Source organism: Rhinatrema bivittatum, chromosome 12, assembly GCF_901001135.1.
Source record: "Rhinatrema bivittatum chromosome 12, aRhiBiv1.1, whole genome shotgun sequence".
Classification (NCBI taxonomy): Eukaryota; Metazoa; Chordata; class Amphibia; order Gymnophiona; family Rhinatrematidae; genus Rhinatrema; species Rhinatrema bivittatum.
This window is the reverse complement of record NC_042626.1, coordinates 6,136,178-6,155,318: the sequence shown is the minus strand read 5'-3', so window position 1 is coordinate 6,155,318 and position 19,141 is coordinate 6,136,178. Positions and strand designations below refer to the sequence as shown.

The 19,141-nt window shown below is 45.3% G+C and overlaps 1 protein-coding gene across 1 annotated transcript in view; it reads left to right on the top strand.

Moving 5' to 3' along the window:
* Positions 1-19,141, top strand: part of PLXNA2 (plexin A2) — a 315,878-nt gene that overhangs the window by 255,641 nt on the left and 41,096 nt on the right. Inside the window, exons 18-22 of the mRNA XM_029572653.1 lie at positions 5,819-6,058; positions 7,191-7,334; positions 9,204-9,438; positions 14,166-14,308; positions 17,731-17,999. Of these exons, the coding sequence (XP_029428513.1) occupies positions 5,819-6,058; positions 7,191-7,334; positions 9,204-9,438; positions 14,166-14,308; positions 17,731-17,999 (1,031 nt within the window). The remainder of the gene's footprint in view (positions 1-5,818; positions 6,059-7,190; positions 7,335-9,203; positions 9,439-14,165; positions 14,309-17,730; positions 18,000-19,141) is intronic.

The window sequence follows — 19,141 nt, the reverse complement described above, 5'->3', positions numbered from 1 at the left end:
TCTTAAACCCCCCTCACCACCACTTCACACACAAACACACACATTCATTACCCCATGTGGAGGCATCCTTCAGCCAAGAGACCAGGGCACTCTTACAAACTATTGGCAGTGCTAGCCCATTTGGCTACCCTACCCCCATTCTGCGTGTCAGTGAATAACACATTAACAGCACACTTCTATTTCTTCTTTAGTTCTTCGCTTTGCCAAACTTTAGAATTTAGGATTATTGTGCGATATCCGAGCAGAAAACCATACAAACTGTTTCCTCATATCTCTCCCCCCCCGGTGCTATTCCACGTTGCACAAAGACCAAATGGAAAGTTTGGGACTTGAATGTGTCCGGACATTGTGACCTGCGCCTTCTCCTCCTGACGCAGTGCGCAGGACTCCCCTGCCCCCCATGCATGGGCCAAGTTTAGAATAGTTCTGTTTCCTGCCCCTTTTTCTCCTGCCTTGCAGGCCGGTGGGATCCCAGCTCTGTTTTCCTGTTGCGATTAGAAGTGGCATTCAGCGTGTTTTCCAGAAACGTCCTGACGCTTCTGCAGCGTATAATTGAGAGCAGTGTAAGACAGAAAAAAGTGACTTCCACTTGCCAGGGAAGGAGAGGAGATGGAGAGAAAGTTCCTCGGAAGCAGACATAAAAGTTTTCCCCTTCTGCCCTCCCCCGGATGCAGTCTCCTGCGCTCTGTTTTTCATGGGTCTCACTGCACTACTGTCTCTTTCACACCGCATGGCGCACACTTACCTGATTCCCAGAGTTATCGAGCAGGGAGAGGGGGCCTGAAATCTGAGATGCGCCAATTACGGGTGGATAGTGTGGAACTTTGGGCTCTGTCAAACTTCAATAGCCGGATTTAATGGAATCTAAGAGGGCCTTAACGAGTTTAAGTGGAAGATTAGCTCCCTTCAGAAAGCCTTTTATCAGAGCTCAGCTGAGCCTGGGTGAGTGGCAGAAACTGAAATCTATACAGATTGGATTTGATGGTTTTACCAAGGGAGGGGGGGGGGGGGTGTAGTTTTAATTAACTAGATGATGAGGTACTTTCCCTGGTATTAAAAGTAAATAAGTAGAGTAGAACTCTTGAGAGCCTCTTGTAGTGCCAGAGGACTTTGGTCAGCTCGGAAATCATGTAGAAAACTCAGGCGTTGTCAGATTTAGCATTTTGTTTTTTAAGGTGCCAGGCTGGGCCTTTTTGCTCAGTGGTTAGTTGTCCCGTTGCCAAGTGCTGGCCCAAAATTTAAAAAAATGTTACATTCCTGTCCCAGGCCCTCAGGGATGCCCACTGCTGGCATTGCTTCTGTTATCCAGTACTGATCTTACAGCAGCAATTACTGGCCAATCAGAGGGCAGCAGCAGAAGAGGTTTCTCTAGGGAGAGCTGCATCCTGCTGCTGCTTGCTGCATTACATACATACCGTTTACTTGACAGAAATGGGAGAAACACTACTATTGGCTGTGCATGATGCCTCCCTGATGGGTGTCAGATGAAAGATATGCTGGAGGCGTTGCTTTTACCGTTTTGATGATCCATAGTGGAATTTGTAAGGAGAAAGCCAGGATCCCCCTGGTGCGAGCACATTTTCTAAGTGACAGTTTAGTTAAGATTTCTAGGAACATTGCCTCGGATTATTACAGAAGATTTATAATGAAAAATATTGCAGCGCAAGATGTACTAAAAATACCCTCCATCCTTTCTTGGCTCTGTTCCCTCCTCTGCTGGACTCCCTCCCAGTTCTCCTCTCTCATTTCTGCCCAGAATGATTTTATTTGTGGGATTTGCATGCCCTTGGAGTTAGGGCTGGGCATCCCTTGAACATGAGCTGCATCCTGTCTGATGCATTGCTCACACATTCCACTGACTGATGGTGTCACATCCTTCCGACCCCTTCACTCGCTTCTCTCCTTGTGGCCGTGATCAGATTATCACTTTTGGGAGGGCCTGGATCTGCGTTCAGATTCTTGTTGGATGACCTCATCTTTCCCTTAAAATGTGCCTCACCACTTGTGTCGGCTTTGCAGGGAAGTCAGCCCTTGGATAGAAATTATGGCAAGGGCTCTCGTGTCTTCATTGCCACAGTGGATGGGAGATCCTTCTCTGTCGCCATCCTTTGGTCTTGATTGACCTGCGCATATCTTAGCGTCACCATATCCCCTTCTGCCTGACCACTGCTCAATTTCTTGCTGCATTCATAGCAAGGGATGGCAATTTTCAAACTATTTCTGTGCACTAAGTGTTTTACACATGGAAAATTGCCTACATGCGGGTAACATAGAAATGATGGCAGAAAAGGACCAAAAGATCCATCAAGTCAACCCAGTAAGCTTGTGGTAGCATCAAGTATCAGGCTTATTGGTTAAGGGTAGCAACAGCCGCATCAGCAAGTTACCCCCTTTCTTATTTGTCCCCCCCTCTCCCTCCCTCCAACCATTAAAGCAAAGAGTAATATTGGAGTTGCATCAACAGTACAAAGGCTTATTGGTCAAGGGAAGTAACCGCCCCCCCTTGTTTGAACAGAGCCCCTTGCAGGGCATCCTCTATCCCTCTACTTCTGGTAGATTCTGCAGAAGGGATTCTCCAGTCTATGTCCAGCAGATTTAAATCTCCAACAATCAACACTTCTCCCTTCTTTCCCACCTTTTGGATGTCTTCAACCAAATCTCTGTCCAGTTCTTCCGTTTGAGTTGGAGGCCTGTAACCCACTCCAGTAAAAATGGATGCACCATCATCTTTTTTTTTTTTTAGGACAGCCCATAATGCTGCTTCTCTACCCCATCTTCCTAGCAATTCAGTTGCTTTGATATTGTTTTTGACATAGAGAGGATTTCCTGGGGTTGGGGGCTGGGGAGAAGCTAGCACTTATTTATTTATTTATTTAAGGGTTTTTTATATACCGAGGCACGTTTGCAAAACATCACCTCGGTTCACAATGTAACATAACCTAGCAACAAGCTTTACAATAATATAAATTTTTTAACAAGGAGTCAGTTAACAGGGGCTGGAGGAAAAATACATGGATTATATACATATGTACATTTTTTTTTTTTTTTTTTTAAACATGCATGTGTACATGTAATTTCCTGGAAAATGCACCCATGCAAATAACAGAAGAAGGTCTGTGCAAGGATTTTTTCCAAATCAGTTTTCAACTTTTTCCTTTTTAAAAACTGGTGTAAAGTTTGCAAGGAAAGTACTCTCAGCCTTTCCACTTCTGTGCACTGTTTGGAGGTTGCCCCCCAGGATCGGCCTGGATTGACAGGGGCTGGAAATACTGAAGGGGGAGTCACATTTATCCAGTGGCCCCATAATTGAAGGGTTCATATTTTTGAAGGGGTTAATAAACATGTGGAGAAAGGTGAACCAGTAGATGTAGTGTATTTAGATTTTCAGAAGGAGTTTGACAAAGTCCCTCATGAGAGGCTTCTAAGAAAACTAAAAAGTCATGGGGTAGGAGGCGATGTCCTTTTGTGGTTAAAAGACAGGAAATAGAGTAGGATTAAATGGTCAATTTTCTCAGTGGAAAAGGGTAAACAATGGAGTGCCTCAGAGATCTGTACTTGGACCAGTGCTTTTCAATATATTTATAAATGATCTGGAAAGAAATACGATGAGTGAGGTAATCAAATTTGCAAATGATACAAAATTATTCAGAGTAGTTAAATCACAAGCAGATTGTGATAAATTGCAGGAGGACCTTGCGAGACTGGCAGATGAATGGCAGATGAAATTTAATGTGGATAAGTGCAAGGTGTTGCATATAGGGAAAAATAACCCTTGCTGTAGTTACACAATGTTAGGTTCCATATTAGGAACTACCACCCAAGAAAAAGATCTAGGCATCATAGTGGGTAACACATTGAAATTGTTGGCTCAGTGTGCTGTGGCAGTCGAAAAAGCAAACAGAATGTTAGGAATTATTAGGAAGGGAATGGTGAATAAAACGGAAAATGTCATGCCTCTGTATCGCTCCATGGTGAGACCACACCTTGAATACTGCGTACAATTCTGGTCACCGCATCAAAAAATATATAGTTGCACTGGAGAAGGTACAGAGAAGGGTGACCAAAATGATAAAGGGGATGAAACAGTTCCCATATGAGGAAAGGCTAAAGAGGTTAGTGCTGTTCAGCTTGGAGAAGAGACGGCTGAGGGGGGGGATATGATAGTCTTTAAAATCATGAGAGGTGTAGAGCAGGTAAATGTGAATCTTTTATTTACTCTTTCGGATAATAGAAGGACTAGGGGGTACTCCATGAAGTTAGCAAGTAGCACATTTAAAACTCATCGGAGAAAATTTTTTTTCACTCAACGCACAATTAAGCTCTAGAATTCGTTACCAGAGGATGTGGTTTGTGCAGTTAGTGTAGCTGGGTTTAAAAAAGGTTTGGATAAGTTCCTAGAAGAGAAGTCCATTAACGGCTATTAATCAAGTTGACTTGGGGAATAACCGCTGCTATTACTGGCATTAGTAGCCTGGGTTCTGTTTAATGTTTGGGTACTTGCCAGGTACTTGTAACCTAGATTGGCCACTGTTAGAAACAGGATACTGGGCTCAATGGACTCTGTCTAACCCAGTATGGCAACTTCTTATGTTCTTAGATATTCTCTTATAGTGTTGCCTCCACCAGTTGGCTGTTTCAAGCCTTGTTGTTGTAATCTTTGCTTCTTGAAATTTCCATACTTAGTTCAAGACCTAGGCTCCTTCTCCTGTCTGACCACCAAGCTTTATAATCATTCAAATGGCTACCAAAACCAGTGAGCTGCTGTCTGAACATTCATTCACCGCCTGCTTGAATTTAGGGTTTAGCTGCCCCATGCAAGTTGATATTGGGACTTTTACGATGGCTGCCCCATACTCATTGTTTTAAGGATGTAACCATGGCAGGTGGTGATAGGGTTCAGAATTTACAGATCATTATTGTTGCTACATACAGACCTACAGCAGCTGCTCCAGAGGGACTGTATTTACAGTTGATGACATTTTCTAATGGCCCTACCTGGAGATTATACAAAGGTGTAGAAGTCCATAAACTGCTATTAGTCAAATTTACTTAGGGAATAGCCATTGCTTGTTGCTGGCATCAGTAACATGGGATCTACTTATTGCTTGGGTACTTGCCAGGTACTTATAGCCTGGATTGGCCACTGTTCTGGGCTTGCTACACCCTCGGTCTGACCCAGTATGGCAACTTATGTTCTTATGTAGTACATAGGTTTTCAAGATCAACTTTATAATAATACTTATTTTTTTAAATTATATTCCACCTTTCATGAAACTTCAAAGTGGATTACATTCAGGTACTAGAAGTATTTTCTGTGCTGCCCTCTGACCTCCTTCAGGTGCAACTAAAAAAGAGGGTGAAGAGACATCTATGGTCTTGAAAGCCCATTTACTTCCACATCATCATTAAGAAACCGTATAGAGAGGAGCGGGAATTTCACAGGGTTTATATTGTGAATTAAAGAAAGTATTGTAAGCTGGATGTCAACAAAAAAATAAATAAAGAGGGGGCTAGATTTGGTTTGGTATGAATTAGGAAATTATGTTGGGTAGTTGAGGAATGTGGTTTATGGATAGTGGCTATGTTAGCAGAGTCATGGAAATGAGAAGTGTTTTTTTGTTTGTAAATTTTTACGATGTCTGTATGCTGTTTTGTATTCGTAATTAAGAAAAAGGTGAGTTATAAAAACCCTTTTAGATAAAATGTAAAGTAAATCTTTGCAGTATATTGGAATCCACTGGCACTGAAGACGCCATGCAGACTTAACTTGTATTGTGTTAGGCTGGGAGTTTGATTCCTTTTTAACTCTCTTCACCAGGTGTGTAAGATAATGAATGCAACCACCCTCACCTGCTTGGCTCCCACCCTCACTTCTGAGTACCGACCTGGCCTGGATAGCATTGAGCGCCCGGATGAATTTGGCTTTGTCTTTAATAACGTACAAGCCCTGCTGGTCTTCAATAATACCAAATTCCTCTACTACCCCAACCCAACCTTTGAGCTGCTGAGCACCACCGGAGTCCTGGATCAGAAGCCAGGGGCCCCCATCATACTGAAGGTAGGAATGGCCGAGAAGTCTAATGCTGTGGCATATTTGATATTTCCTTCATTGCTAGCACTTTTTCTTGGGAAAAATGCCAGCTTGCCAGCACAGGAACCTTAAGGGTCTCCATTTGTCAGCAGAGCAGATAGATGACAATGACATGGCAAGCATGAGCTCCATGCTGCCTTCTAGTTTAGCTGTGTTTCGGGAGAGACCATGTGGACAAGTGTTGCAAGAGGTTTGTTTTACCTGCCCATTTGTCTCTTGACCTCTCTGCTAACCCTGTCAGCCAGCGCTAGTTGTGATGGTGACTGCCGTAACGTCATATACCTGGGCCAGTTTTCTAAGGCTGTTGAACTTGGACCCTCGGGAGATTCTTGGTTTCAGCATAGTGCGTGCATGGTGAAGAGACGAGAGTGAAGACATAACTTGGGATCCAATGCTATGACGAGACGAATAATTACACTCCATGGCAGGCCTCTGCTGCAGGAGCGAGTTCCAGTCCCAGGACTGCCAGCTGCACAGTGAAACATAATCCATCATGCTACAGCGGTTGACATCCTGAATGAAGAGGAGAATGAGGGCAATTTAATATATATTTATCTTCTTGGATTCAGAGCAATTAATAATCATCGGGCCCTTCATTTGTTATGCAGTATTCATTTATAGCATACTGCTAATATACACATTTCAGCCAAATGGAGCAGAAAACAGATCATATTTAATGACAAAAATTACATTCAAATGTAAAATACAGTTCATAATAAATATTTCACTCCGGAATTAGCCCACAATAGAAACAAGAGACCACAGCAGTCCAAAGAACATTATTTCAAAATATTTATATCCCATTAGTGCTATTACAGTAAAATGTTTAAGAAAATTAAAAATATATATAGACAATTACCCCGATCAGAGTAAAAATTACATGTGGATTAATCCAAGATAAATAGCATGATTTCAGGGGTCTCTGCCTCACACAGATTGAAGCAAATTCCTGAGTGCAACAAGGTGAAGAGCCCTGACAATGTTAAGAGGCAAGCATGGGATTGGAACTTGCTTTCCTTGTGATATAGCCACAGTGCCACATTTGTAATCTGTTATATATTTGTGTGTGTGTGTTTTGTGTTGTTTTTTTTATCAATAGGGTAAAAATCTGTGCCCACCAGCTTCAGGGGGAGCAAAACTGAACTACACTGTTCTGATCGGAGAAACGCCTTGTGCCGTCACCGTGTCAGAGACCCAGTTACTCTGTGAGCCACCAAACCTCACTGGGCAACACAAAGTGATGGTGAGATTGGCACGTTTTACAAAAAATCCATTTATCTTTTGTGAAGCTTGGCTTCCATTACCAGATAAGTTATGCTTGGACAAATATTTTCGGTGCTGACTGCAAAATAAGAGGAACACACAGCTACAATATTAGGAGCCTTTTGTGTCGGGCTTGGTTATGCAGTGTTGTCTATTCGCTGCCAAAACTTTCACCGCACCATCACTAGCTTTATCCTGACTGTGAGCTGAACTGACCTGTATCCGGTTTCCAGCGGGATATAGGTGATGTCCATGTGCCTTGTGCTGGCTTAAATGCAAACAACTCTCTCATGCTTTTGTAAAGGGAAGGCTTAAAATGGCATAAAGATCAGTAAAGTCTTTTTTTTAAATCAAAAAGCATGCATATAGATTCTAACTCCAGAATACTTCTCTGCAATTCACCTAATAGGGTTACATACACAGAGTCCCAGGCTATTCTAGTACAGCCATTTACGTGCATGAAAACAGATTTGAAATTATCCCCATAATGAAATTAGAGGTTGCACAGTCAGTGATTTCATAGTTTGCATTCCTGTTTAGTTTCCATACACTAAAGAATGATATTGATGTCCTAATGTTTGTTTCATTTGGGGAAAGGAATCGCACTCGGTGGTACAAAATTCATTCAGGACTAATGGTACCTAGTCAGGAATATAGTCTTGAGCAAAGGGAAGTGTAGAAGTTCTCTTTCTCCAGGATTTTTTTGACAGGGTATGTACTGATGCAATTCATATTACCAGAATGCTGCCTCAGGGTTTAGTATAGAATTCCAGCAGCCAGATCTGACTGCATCAAGTTTTTTGGTATTCAGTTAAGGGAAGATGGATTTGAACCTGCCGCTTTCCAACAAGGGTAGGGGGGTCGGCTTCAATTTAGCATGAAATCCAGGTCCTTCCAAATGTTAAGACAGTTTGTGCATCCAATTTGGTTGATCGGGTCCAACAGTCTCCATTTTTGATGAGCTGTTGTGAGTGAGGAGAGGGAGTAGGGTAGATCAGAGCTGGGGGAGAGGAGCAGGTGACAACTGCTTTTCTGTACAGTAAAAAGCTGAATGTGCACCTTAATTAGGATTTCCCAGTTTTAGTGAAGGGAAACAGATTTGAAATATCAAATATAATTTTACGCTTGACTGGTTCTGATGGCCCAGTGATTATGGCAGGACTCTTGACAGAATTGAAGACAAGCCCTCGAACCCTTTGCTAGCCTAAATTCTGCTTACTGCACAGTTTCCACATCAAGTCTCACTCACTCCCTCTCACCCTCACTCCACTGCGCTCTCGTCTCTCTTCCGCTAATCTGCAATCACTTACTCCTTCCTACTGAATTACTATTGGGGACTTCTCTGTAATTATTTCTTCCTTTTGCACTGTCTTTGGTTTTCTTCTCAGCCTTTCTTTCCCATTTTCGTGTATGCATGCTTATAAATTAAAAACAGAGGCCTTCTCACCGTGTCGCCCTAAAATAACCACAGGGAGACATGCCCCAGCCAGCCTAGCATAGCAGTCATCAGTTTGATAGTTTATAATTGTTTTTAATGATATCCCCCATGAGACTGTAAAACACTATCAGCAGTGTTATAGAAATATGATGTGGGAAATCAATGAACCAATTTAGACAGTTACCTTAAAATGTTGACATGCGAAGAAGGCACAACGTGCTCCCAAAAGCCTGATGTGCGATAGCATCTTTTCTCTTACGTTGGTCCATTAGCAAGTGTCACAACATATTAAGACTCCAGTTTTCTTCTGGGCCAGTTTGGCTTCCAGAACTGTGCCCTATAGGGTTGTCCAGCAGAGGGTGGAGAAGCTAGCACTGATCACTGCTGTTCTGTGTCTCCATTCTCGGCCAGGTTCACGTTGGCGGCATCGTCTTCTCCCCAGGCTCAGTGAACGTGTTGTCTGACAGCCTCCTGACACTTCCAGCCATCGTCAGCATTGCAGCCGGGGGCAGTCTCCTCCTCATCATTATCATCATTGTCCTCATTGCTTACAAGCGCAAGTCCCAGGAGAATGATCTCACGCTAAAGAGACTCCAGATGCAGATGGACAACCTAGAGTCACGGGTGGCTCTGGAATGCAAGGAAGGTAGGAACAACGTGCTCCAAAATCAGTTTCTAGAAATATATACATTCCTTCTCTGTCTTTTAATGGATTTGGTTTTTTCTGAGAACTGGCTTTTGAAATGGAATGAAAGACTTCTCTGAAAACTGCTTTTCCTAAGGTGCACCTTGAAAAAGACGCTTTCCTCCAGATTTAGAGAGGGATGCGGCAATGGCAAAAAATTGCTGAAGAGTTAAAAGGAGAAAAGATAAACAACAAAAGAAAGCTGTGTTTGGTGAGCCCCATGAGTTGCAAGTTTTGGTGCTTGGACAGCAGTATGTCACAACCTGAGTGCTACACCTTGCAGGAAAGGCCTCTCTGGCTCCCGGGCTCCTTGCAGGAGGTCTTTTGGGATACTCAGAATTTCAGTGATAATCACCTGCGGGAACAGTGAATCATTCTCCCCTCTTTTCCCATTTTCTTCAGTGGCCAGAAAGTTTTATGAGGCAGAATGTCACCTTTATGGTGGTCCCTATTAACCAAAAGGTTTTTTTGCTCAATATATTTTTCCCTTTTGTTTTAATTCCTCTTGCTTCCGATTTGGTGCTGTCTCTGATTAATAATGGCGTTCTGCCGTCCTGCTCTGATCTCCATGGTAACCTAGCTACACAAGGATCGGAGAACATCAGGCGCACGTTGTAAATTACGCTGAACGGAGGCAGACATGCCCTAAAGGAAAAGCCGCATTTTGTAACTGTTTAAACACAGTTGTTGCTGAGTGAATGTCTCTTGGCGTGCAGAAGTGTCATTAAGCATCATTAAAGGCGCCTTCCAATTGGCTAATGCAAGTAGCGGGAAGCGCATGCTTCTGTTGGGATACTGCTGCACGTTGGACCGTGGCCGAATCTATTCCTGTATAACCACTCGTCAGATTGTTCCTCGCGATGTCTAATGCTGCAAGCCGTGGGGCACCAGCCAATAGCAGTGCAGTTTTAACACTGCCCGATGACATCAGAATGTGCGCTTGTTTAATCCGAGTTCTGGCAATGGGTGTGCTCTTCGGTTCATGTAGGCCCACTCTACATGATCTCAGCAGTTCATGTGCGGTGCCACCTTCAGATAAATTCCCAAGTTGCTCCAATCAGGCATTTCAGCCTGCAAAGAAATTTTCTGTAACAGTTCAGCATACAGGGATCTGTTTCCAAAGAATTTAAGCGCCTTAGTTTGGGAATCGGACACCTAAATCCGGACCCTTTGAAAACCGATTAGAGGTGCACTTAAATTTAAGATCTTGTTTTTGCTGTGCTTTTATATCTAAGAGCCTTAAAAGAGGGCAGCTATGAGGGCAGAGTCAGAGCCCTGAATCAAAGTGCCCCCTTACAATGGTCCATATATAGAGTATCAGGCTGAGCCTTATAAAGAGTCTCTCGCTCTCTCTTTACGCCTACCAAACAGCTGTAACATACACGTGCCAAAATTAGGGGTTACGCATGTCAGTGCTGGCCCACTTACGCACATATGTGGCCATTTTTGCATGCCCAAGGCTTTTAAAATCTACCTCTAAATGAACTGCAAGCCTAAAATTGTGATTCCTGTTTAAGGAAAAATTTTCAGCTGAAATCTTAGGTTCCTAAATTCAGCTGAAAATCCTCCTAAATATTTTGAAAATTGACCCCCAGTAAATCAGCTTTTAGGGGGAAGAGTATCACAGACTTGGTCAAGCGCAAAAGTCCCTGCGTGTATTTGAAAATGCTGTATGTGTGTGAGTTTGCTGACCCTCGACCTACCCCCAATCTCACAGAATAAACCGGGATGCATAGAGAAGCTTGGTGCCTGCATTTACCCAATCAGTGGAGGAAGATCCTCAAACACTTTGATCGTATCAGGCACCTCTTGAGTTACTCAGCTAGAGTCCGCTGGAAAGATTCCTGTCATGTGAAAGCAAGATATGTTTCCTTATTAATTCCAAAATAAATATAACATAGTCTAGGATGTTCCTGTCTGATGGCAGAATCTGAGATTCTGTTACAATGTACAGAGGAAGCCATCCAGTAACTCTGTTGTACACATATCAAGACAGCCTTCAGTTTATGATATCTGACAAGCTAAATTTGCTTCAGATTAGATTTGCTGGAAAGGGGTGACCATGTTAGGCCAAGATGTCACAGGCTCTTGTAACCAGGGTTGGAAGGGACGTTGCATTAGCCCCACATCTGAAACGCACGGTTTTCATTTTCCCAGTGTAGCGCATAATAATGTCCTGTCATTAGGGAGCTGGAAAGAACGACAAAAGGTTTGGGCCAGTGTTCCAGTGCAGAGGGAAGAGGGATGCAGATACTATTGTTAGTGGAGAGTTTCAGCCCCGTGCTGTTATGTCCATAATTTCATGAGCTTCGCGTGTGTACAGACGCCTCACGTACGCAGGAGACTCCCCTGCTGATTGCACTGTTCTGGCTTCCGGTGAGGCTACGGGGAGTGGGGAGTCCTGAATAATTGGCAGAACATTTAAGCTGATACTGCCCACCACAAAAACTGAGATCTCGTCAGGGGGCTTTAACTGTGGCTTCTGCCAGGAAGAGAAACAATGTGAAGCGTCCCCGGGTATGGCATGCTCTTGCTTCTGAGGTAAGGTTTGACGTGAACCGTTGGGCCTTAAGACTATTTACTCCACCTTCTTAAAGTTCTTTTTTTAGTCAGTTGGAGCAGTGATTTTTCCTGTTAAGGTTTTATCCATATCCCAGGTTTCTTCAATTCCGAATTGCTTTTCTTCATTTCCGAATTGCTTTTTATCATTCATTGCAAACATTTTTTTTATTTAGCTATTTTCTATGGGTCATGACATGGCTTGAATTAATACGACAGGAAATTTTGTATTATGTTGTTTCTATTGTTATTGTTTACTGTATTGATTATTCTAAGCACTATTATACGTATTGTGCATTTTTATTTATTTGGATTTAGGTCACACCTTTTCATTGCTAGTTCAGGTGCAGGAAGTATTTCCCTGCCCCGATCTAAGGGCCTGGTTTACTAAACATTTTTCCCATAGATACAAAGGGGTGAATTTTCAAAGAGTTGCGTGCGGAAATAACTTGTACTCATGTGCACGCTATCTTATAAACATCAAACGTAGTGCATATTTTTGCTTTCTTGCGCACATCTACAACTGTAAAAAAATAAAATAAACGGGTAGGACCCTAAGTTTTACATAAGTTTTACACCTGCTAATTATCTCACACAACTGATATCAAACTGGTGTGTGGTCAGTTATTGGTTGGGCGGGATGTCTGGGTGAACTGAGGAGACGTGAGGCTGAAGAATTAGGAAGGTCTCGATGACCCAGAGGACTGGGTGAACTGGTGAAGGAATCGGCAAAACTGGTAATTTCAATTACGCATGCAAGTTTCAAAAATATACCAACCTATGCATGGAAGTTAGATATACATGCATATGTTTATAAAATAGGTTGAAAAGGTATTTGTGTGTTAGCATACATTGGCATGTGTTGGGGCTAGACATACATTTATTTTTACAATCTGCATGTACCTGATACGTGCAAGTTATAAAATACTGTGGTAGATCTCTGTGTGGCCATATGTGTGTGTGTATATGGGCCATGTAGAGTTGTTGGACAGTTAACCTTCCTATGTGAGAAAAGCCATGGCAAATCAGGTCCTAACAGGTAGATTTTATAAAACTACCCCCGCGCGTACTTTTGTTCGCGCACAAGGCGCAAACAAAAGTACGCCGGATTTTATAAGATACGCGCGGCTACGCGCAAAGGGGTGCACACATTTGTGCACCTTGCGCGCGCCGAGCCCTGCGCTCACTGCCCGTTCCCTCTGAGGCCGCTCAAAAATCAGAGCGGCCTTGGAGGGAACTTTCCTTCGGCCTCTCCCCACCCCCCCCCCCCTTATTGCGAAAGTTACGCCTGCGTCACGCGCGCGCTGGCCAGCCGCCGCCGTGCGATTCCCCGGTCCGGGAACGATTTCGGAGGCCTCAGTCAAGCCCCTGGGCCAGAACCATGCCCTCGGCCACGCCCCCGAATAACGCGCCACCGCAACACACCCCCGACACGCCCCCCAGGAAAGCCCCAGGACTTGCGCGCGCCGCCGAGCCTATGCAAAATAGGCTCGGCATGCGCAAGGGGGTTTTGAAAGGCGTAACCCTTTTAAAATCTACCCCTAAGTTTTTACCTAAGGCAATGGAGGGCGAAGAGACTTCCCTAGGTCACAAGGAGCACCCGCAGGATTTGAACCCTGGCTTCCCTCATTCTCAGCCTCCTGCTCTAACCTCTAGGCTACTCTTCCATATTTTGCGTTGAATAATGGGATTTTTATTTGTTCAATGGTTTATTGATTATTGCATATAATACAATATTTTTTTGGCTCTTTTGTATTATGTACCCTGATTTGAAGAGGTTGTTAACCTTAGAAAGATGAACCCCAAATATAATTAAATTACACCTGCTCAGGGAAAGAAGAGCACCTGGCTGATCTGTTTATCACTCAGGGCTTGACCTTATTCCCTGCACCCTGTTCCCCTTTTTTCCCCAATCCTCTCACTGTCTCATACTCCCATTCCCGGACTCCTTAAATGTTAAATTCCGGCACGTGCACCCCCTCTCCTCAGCCGGAGTGGGATCTGCATTTTAGATGCTCCTGCAGATATGGTCGTTTGGTACTCTTGGAAGCGGTGAGCCTTCCCGTTCAATGTTGCATTCCCTTCTTATCATTCCCGCTGTCTGTGCTTTGTCTTTCTTTCCACCTTAGCGTTCGCAGAACTGCAGACTGACATCAACGAGCTCACCAGTGATCTGGACCGATCAGGCATCCCTTTTCTGGACTATCGGACATACGCCATGAGGGTACTCTTCCCAGGCATTGAAGACCATCCCGTCCTGCGGGAGCTGGAGGTAATGGGAAAAGCAAAATGCTCTTAGGGCTGGATTTTCAAAGTTTTCACACGTGCGCGGGCCTTACATGCGCTGGTCCGATTTTCAAAGGGTCCGGCCACGCGCGTAAACCCCCAAGACGTGTGTAAGTCCCAGGGCAAGAAAAAGGGGCAGTCCGGGGGGGTCAGGGTGGGGATAGAAGAGCCGGAAGCAGGAGCAAAAGGTAAAATAAGAAAGGTGGGGATGTTTAGGATAGGGGGAGGGGGAGGGAGGTTAGGCTAGGGGGTTGGAAAGTGGGGAAGGCCCCGATGCGTTGCCGTGCGTAATTGTATTACTCTACTCCCCCCTTGCGCGAGCCAACCCGAAATGTTATAATATGCGTACGCATGTTATAAAATCGCGCATCACGTTTGAAAATCTGCCCCTTCGGCTCTAGCCACCTGTGGAGTTGCGGCGTTTGGGCGCCTGAGAATGGCTTTGATTGTGCCAGTACCAGTTAAGAGCACAGCACGGTCCAGTCCTTGTATTCTAACGAGCACAAAGCCCCATCAATTTTTATGAACTTTTACTCAGGACTTGCTTTATAAAAGCTGTTGCTCCCCCTAGTGCTCGTGAGTGAGTTCTTTTCATATCCAGCGTCAGCTCTAGTCAAGCAGCCTTGGCTAAGTCCTCTTTTGTTCATAGGATTGCAAAAGAGCATCGTAGATAAATCTGCGAGGGAACTGATCTATCCATCCAGGAGCTTTGAACTCCTCTGACTCTACCAATCTAAAATCAGGTCAGGAGCTGGAGCTGCCCTTACCGCACCCTCCTGAGGGTCAGAGGGTGCAGCTGCCCTCCCATGGACCCTGATATGGGTCAGGTTGTGGGGTAGGAGAGCTGCCTCTTGTGGACCCTAGTGTGGATCAGAGGCAGCTCAGGGTGGAACTGCTCTCGCATGGGACCCTGTTAGGGCTCAGAAATAATGCCAGGTGGTCAGGGGCTGGAACTGCTGTCCGTACTTACTGGCAGAGCGGGGTTCATTAGTCCGAAAATGGCTCAGCTACTGTGGCAACTCGAGTTAAAAATACAATATTCTGCTTAGTGAGGGGTGGGATATTGCATTATCATGAGAGAGGGGGACCTCATGCTCTACAACAGCAAACCTGCAACTAAATATTGCAAGTTACCATTAATTGATGTGGATCTGCTGTCAGAGAGATGTAAGAATGGGGGGAGGAGGGGAAGGTGGTGGTGTATTGTCTAGTGATAAGCTCATCTGGGCATGCACACAATCAGGCCGATGCAATACCGTGCACTGCGGCCAGTATTGGATGTGACTTTTGGAGTCATAGCCATAACCCCTGATGCAAAACAGGGGTTAGCTCATCCAAAATGCGGGTCCAATCGAGCGCACGTTTTTACCTGGAGCAGGCGTTAATGCTTGAGGAGCCCCAAAAGTTTACAGTAAAGCAGAAAACACTGCTCTTTTGTAGTTTCTCTAACTTCATGTTGTGGCAGCAGCAGGAAACAAAAAGGGAGAAGGTTGAAAAATAAATGAGTGCCGGAGGTCAGGTTAGGAACACGGACGGTGCCCGATGCCGAGGGGACGCCAGGGACACGCAATTTTCTCTAGCGCCTCCTTTTTGCCGCAGCAGCGCGCCCGGGAGTGGTGGATCGGCACACGTTAGGGGTAACTCGGAAATTGCACACCATGAGGCCAATGCTCAGCAGGCTGTTTAGTGGCCAAGTTATCCGCCTAAGGTTAGCCAGAGATAAATATCCCACTGAATATACCTGATGAAAGTTAGGCGCATAACTTTAAACATAACCGGATATTCTTTTGAATATTGCTGGTTATGTATAAAGTTATTTGGCTATGTTTAGCCGCATAACTTTAAACTCACCCTGGCTGTATTGAGAAGAATATAGCTGCTTAAGTAGCATTCCTGTTTAAAAAAAATAATAAATTGTGGGCCTACAGGCCCAAATCTGTCTCCTGCCTCCCTCCCACCCAAACTCCAAAGGACCTCTGCGTCTGAACCTGCCGGCCCTTGCTCCATTTCTGTGTTACATAAAGAAATATCAGTGCCGTGGGTCGTAGCCCGTTAACCCCCCCTTCCTCACCCCTACCCCCTGCTCCCGCAAGCTCTCCGGATTTCCCCCCCACCCCACCTCAATGTGTAGCACTTCTTCTGCCCGGTGAGCAGCAGTGTCCTAGCGAGATCCAGTGCCAGGATACCAAGCTGAGAGTGATCCGGGCAGAAGAAATTAAGGTACAGGGGGTTGGGGGTGGCTGGTGGTGGGAAGAATCTGCAGAGCTTGCATCAGGAGCAGAGGGAGGGGTGAGGGAAGCAGGGATTAACGGGCTATGACCCGTGGCACGGATACTTTTTATCCAACATGGAGATGGGGCAGGAGCCAGCAGGTTCGGACCCGGAGGTCCTTTGGAGCTCGGGTGGGAGGGAGGCAGGGTCAGGTTTGTGTGGTGTAACTGGATAAATGCTATTCAGTATAGCCGGGTAAGTGTAAAGTTATCCAGCCACACAAAACCAGATAACTTTTAACGTGCTCTGAAGCAAGCCTCTGGTTATCTGCTTAACTTAGCTGGGTAGAGTTGAAATTCAGGAAATTAGCCAGATAACTGTCACGCTCCAGAATGCCCCTTTTTTTATCCGGCTAAATTATAGCCGGGTAACTGGCTGAGCATCCTGAAACTTGCCATTTAGACGGATGGGCTTTTGAATACCTACCCCCATGTAGATGTGGGCCATTGACCTTCTACAGGTAAAATAGAGCAGCCCAACATCAGGAAGATGGGAGCTAAAGGCAAAGGCTTCATATTGTATGTGGTCTCAGAGAGAGAGAGAGGGAGGGAGAATGGTTTCATGGAATAAAAATGATCTCTTAACGTCAGCGTAAATCACAAAACCCCATTGTGTCAAAAAGATAAACCTCTGTGTGGCTGGAACATGGCATGCTTCCCCTGAAAGACTTCAGGGCGGGGAACAAAGATTCGTTTAAGCTGCTGAATAGGATACCTGCCCTGCTCTCTGAATGCAGATGGCTGGCATTCGTTAAGGCAAGCAGGACGCCCCTCCCAAATATCTTACGGTGCTGTGTGGCACGCTTGCTGCTCTGTTCTTGGTCACTGTTTGCAAAAGGGTTTGTATTTTGTGCCTGTGCCCTTCACCCCGTAACTGAAACGAGCTGGCCTGTGGGCAGGGGCATGTCGGACGCTGCCTCAGTCTCCCAAACAGGCTTCTAGGGTGCTTTGCTTACTACCTGGGCAGATGTTGGGGCTGTCGCTCGTATGAGTTACGGATCCAAATGTCATTCTTGCCAACCATGGTACAGCCTGGTCGCAGAATAACTGGAGAAAGAACCTTATTAAATGCCAGGAGCTTAATAAAAGGGCAAGGCCTCTCCCTGACCAGTGCTAAGAGTTGGCTCCTTTCCTGCAGGTGCAAGGCAACGGGCAGCAGGGGGTAGAAAAGGCGCTAAAGCTTTTTGCCCAGTTGATAAACAACAAAGTGTTCCTGCTGACCTTCATCCGAACGCTGGAGCTGCAACGCGGCTTCTCCATGCGTGACCGCGGCAACGTCGCCTCGCTCATCATGACGGCACTGCAAGGCAGGCTGGAGTACGCCACGGACGTCCTGAAGCAGCTGCTCTCCGACCTCATTGAGAAGAACCTGGAGAACAAGAACCATCCCAAGTTGCTCCTGCGCAGGTAAGAGGCAGCACTGGGCGGTCCTGCTGCGTTTGTGTATTGCACGGAGGTGTAAAATATGCCTACATCAGCCAAAGGCCAATCTGCAGACTCCCTGCCCTGCTTGCAGGTCTCTGACCTTTCCCTATCAAAAGTTCTTTACCATAGGTAGACAGATTCTTGGAGAGTGCACTCAGCGAGTTAAAAATAAACTCCTTGCATGTGCTGACCCTTTTCCCCTCCCTGGGTTCGGAGGCGTGCAATTTTTAAAGCGGTTTTCTGTGGGTAAATATCTGCTTAGCCATGGAGAATCTCTTTAAAAACTACCCCCATCAAAAGTTTGAGCAAAGACTGGCTCAGTGGTGGGTGCTGGGTACTGCCAGGCGTAGGACCTGGGTTTGGCTCCCGATTCGAGTTCTCTACTCCTTGGGTCGGCAAGGGTCGGGCACTGCTGGAAGACAGTGCATGCAGCCCATTGGGGTATCCTAGCCATCATGCAATAGCAGCAATTAGTGGTTGCATTTAGGGTCCATGATGACAGAGGTCTGGAAGAAGGCCTGATGTAGGCCCCCCTCCCCCCTGCCTAGGACTGTCACTGCAGGAAGGTGAGAAAAGGCTGCAGGTAGTGCCAGACCCCAGCTCTGCGTCCAGCTGAGTAGGGAGCCTGTGTTTCTTGCACTGTTGCTGCTGCCCGTGCTGGATCTCTTCTGTGGATAAATGCAGGACCTTGGCTTCCAGTGGCATTCGTGTTACAAGCACTGAAATTCCCCTGGAAATAATTTAAAAATGTTTACACACCTGCATAGAAATGAATTTTACCGCCCTAAGAACAAAGAAATAAAATAATTTTGCGCACGGGCCCTGTTCCGCAAGGCACCGTCAGAGATCCTCAGCTATGTAAATCTGGGTTTCATTATCTGCTTTGGAGTCCACATGCTCTATCTGTGATTTAGTTGTCACCGCTTCAAAGTTGACCACAAAGAAGAAAGGAAAATGTCAAATCTTTGTTTATTTTTTTTTTTTTTGGTGGTGGTGGGGGGGAGGGGGTTCCTAGGGATCTCAATCAAGGAATATTCTGTTTGACAGGAAATTGCTCTAAATCCACACTAGTTTGTAAATGCAATAACTCATTTCTTCAAGACATAGTAAGGGAAGCTGCATTA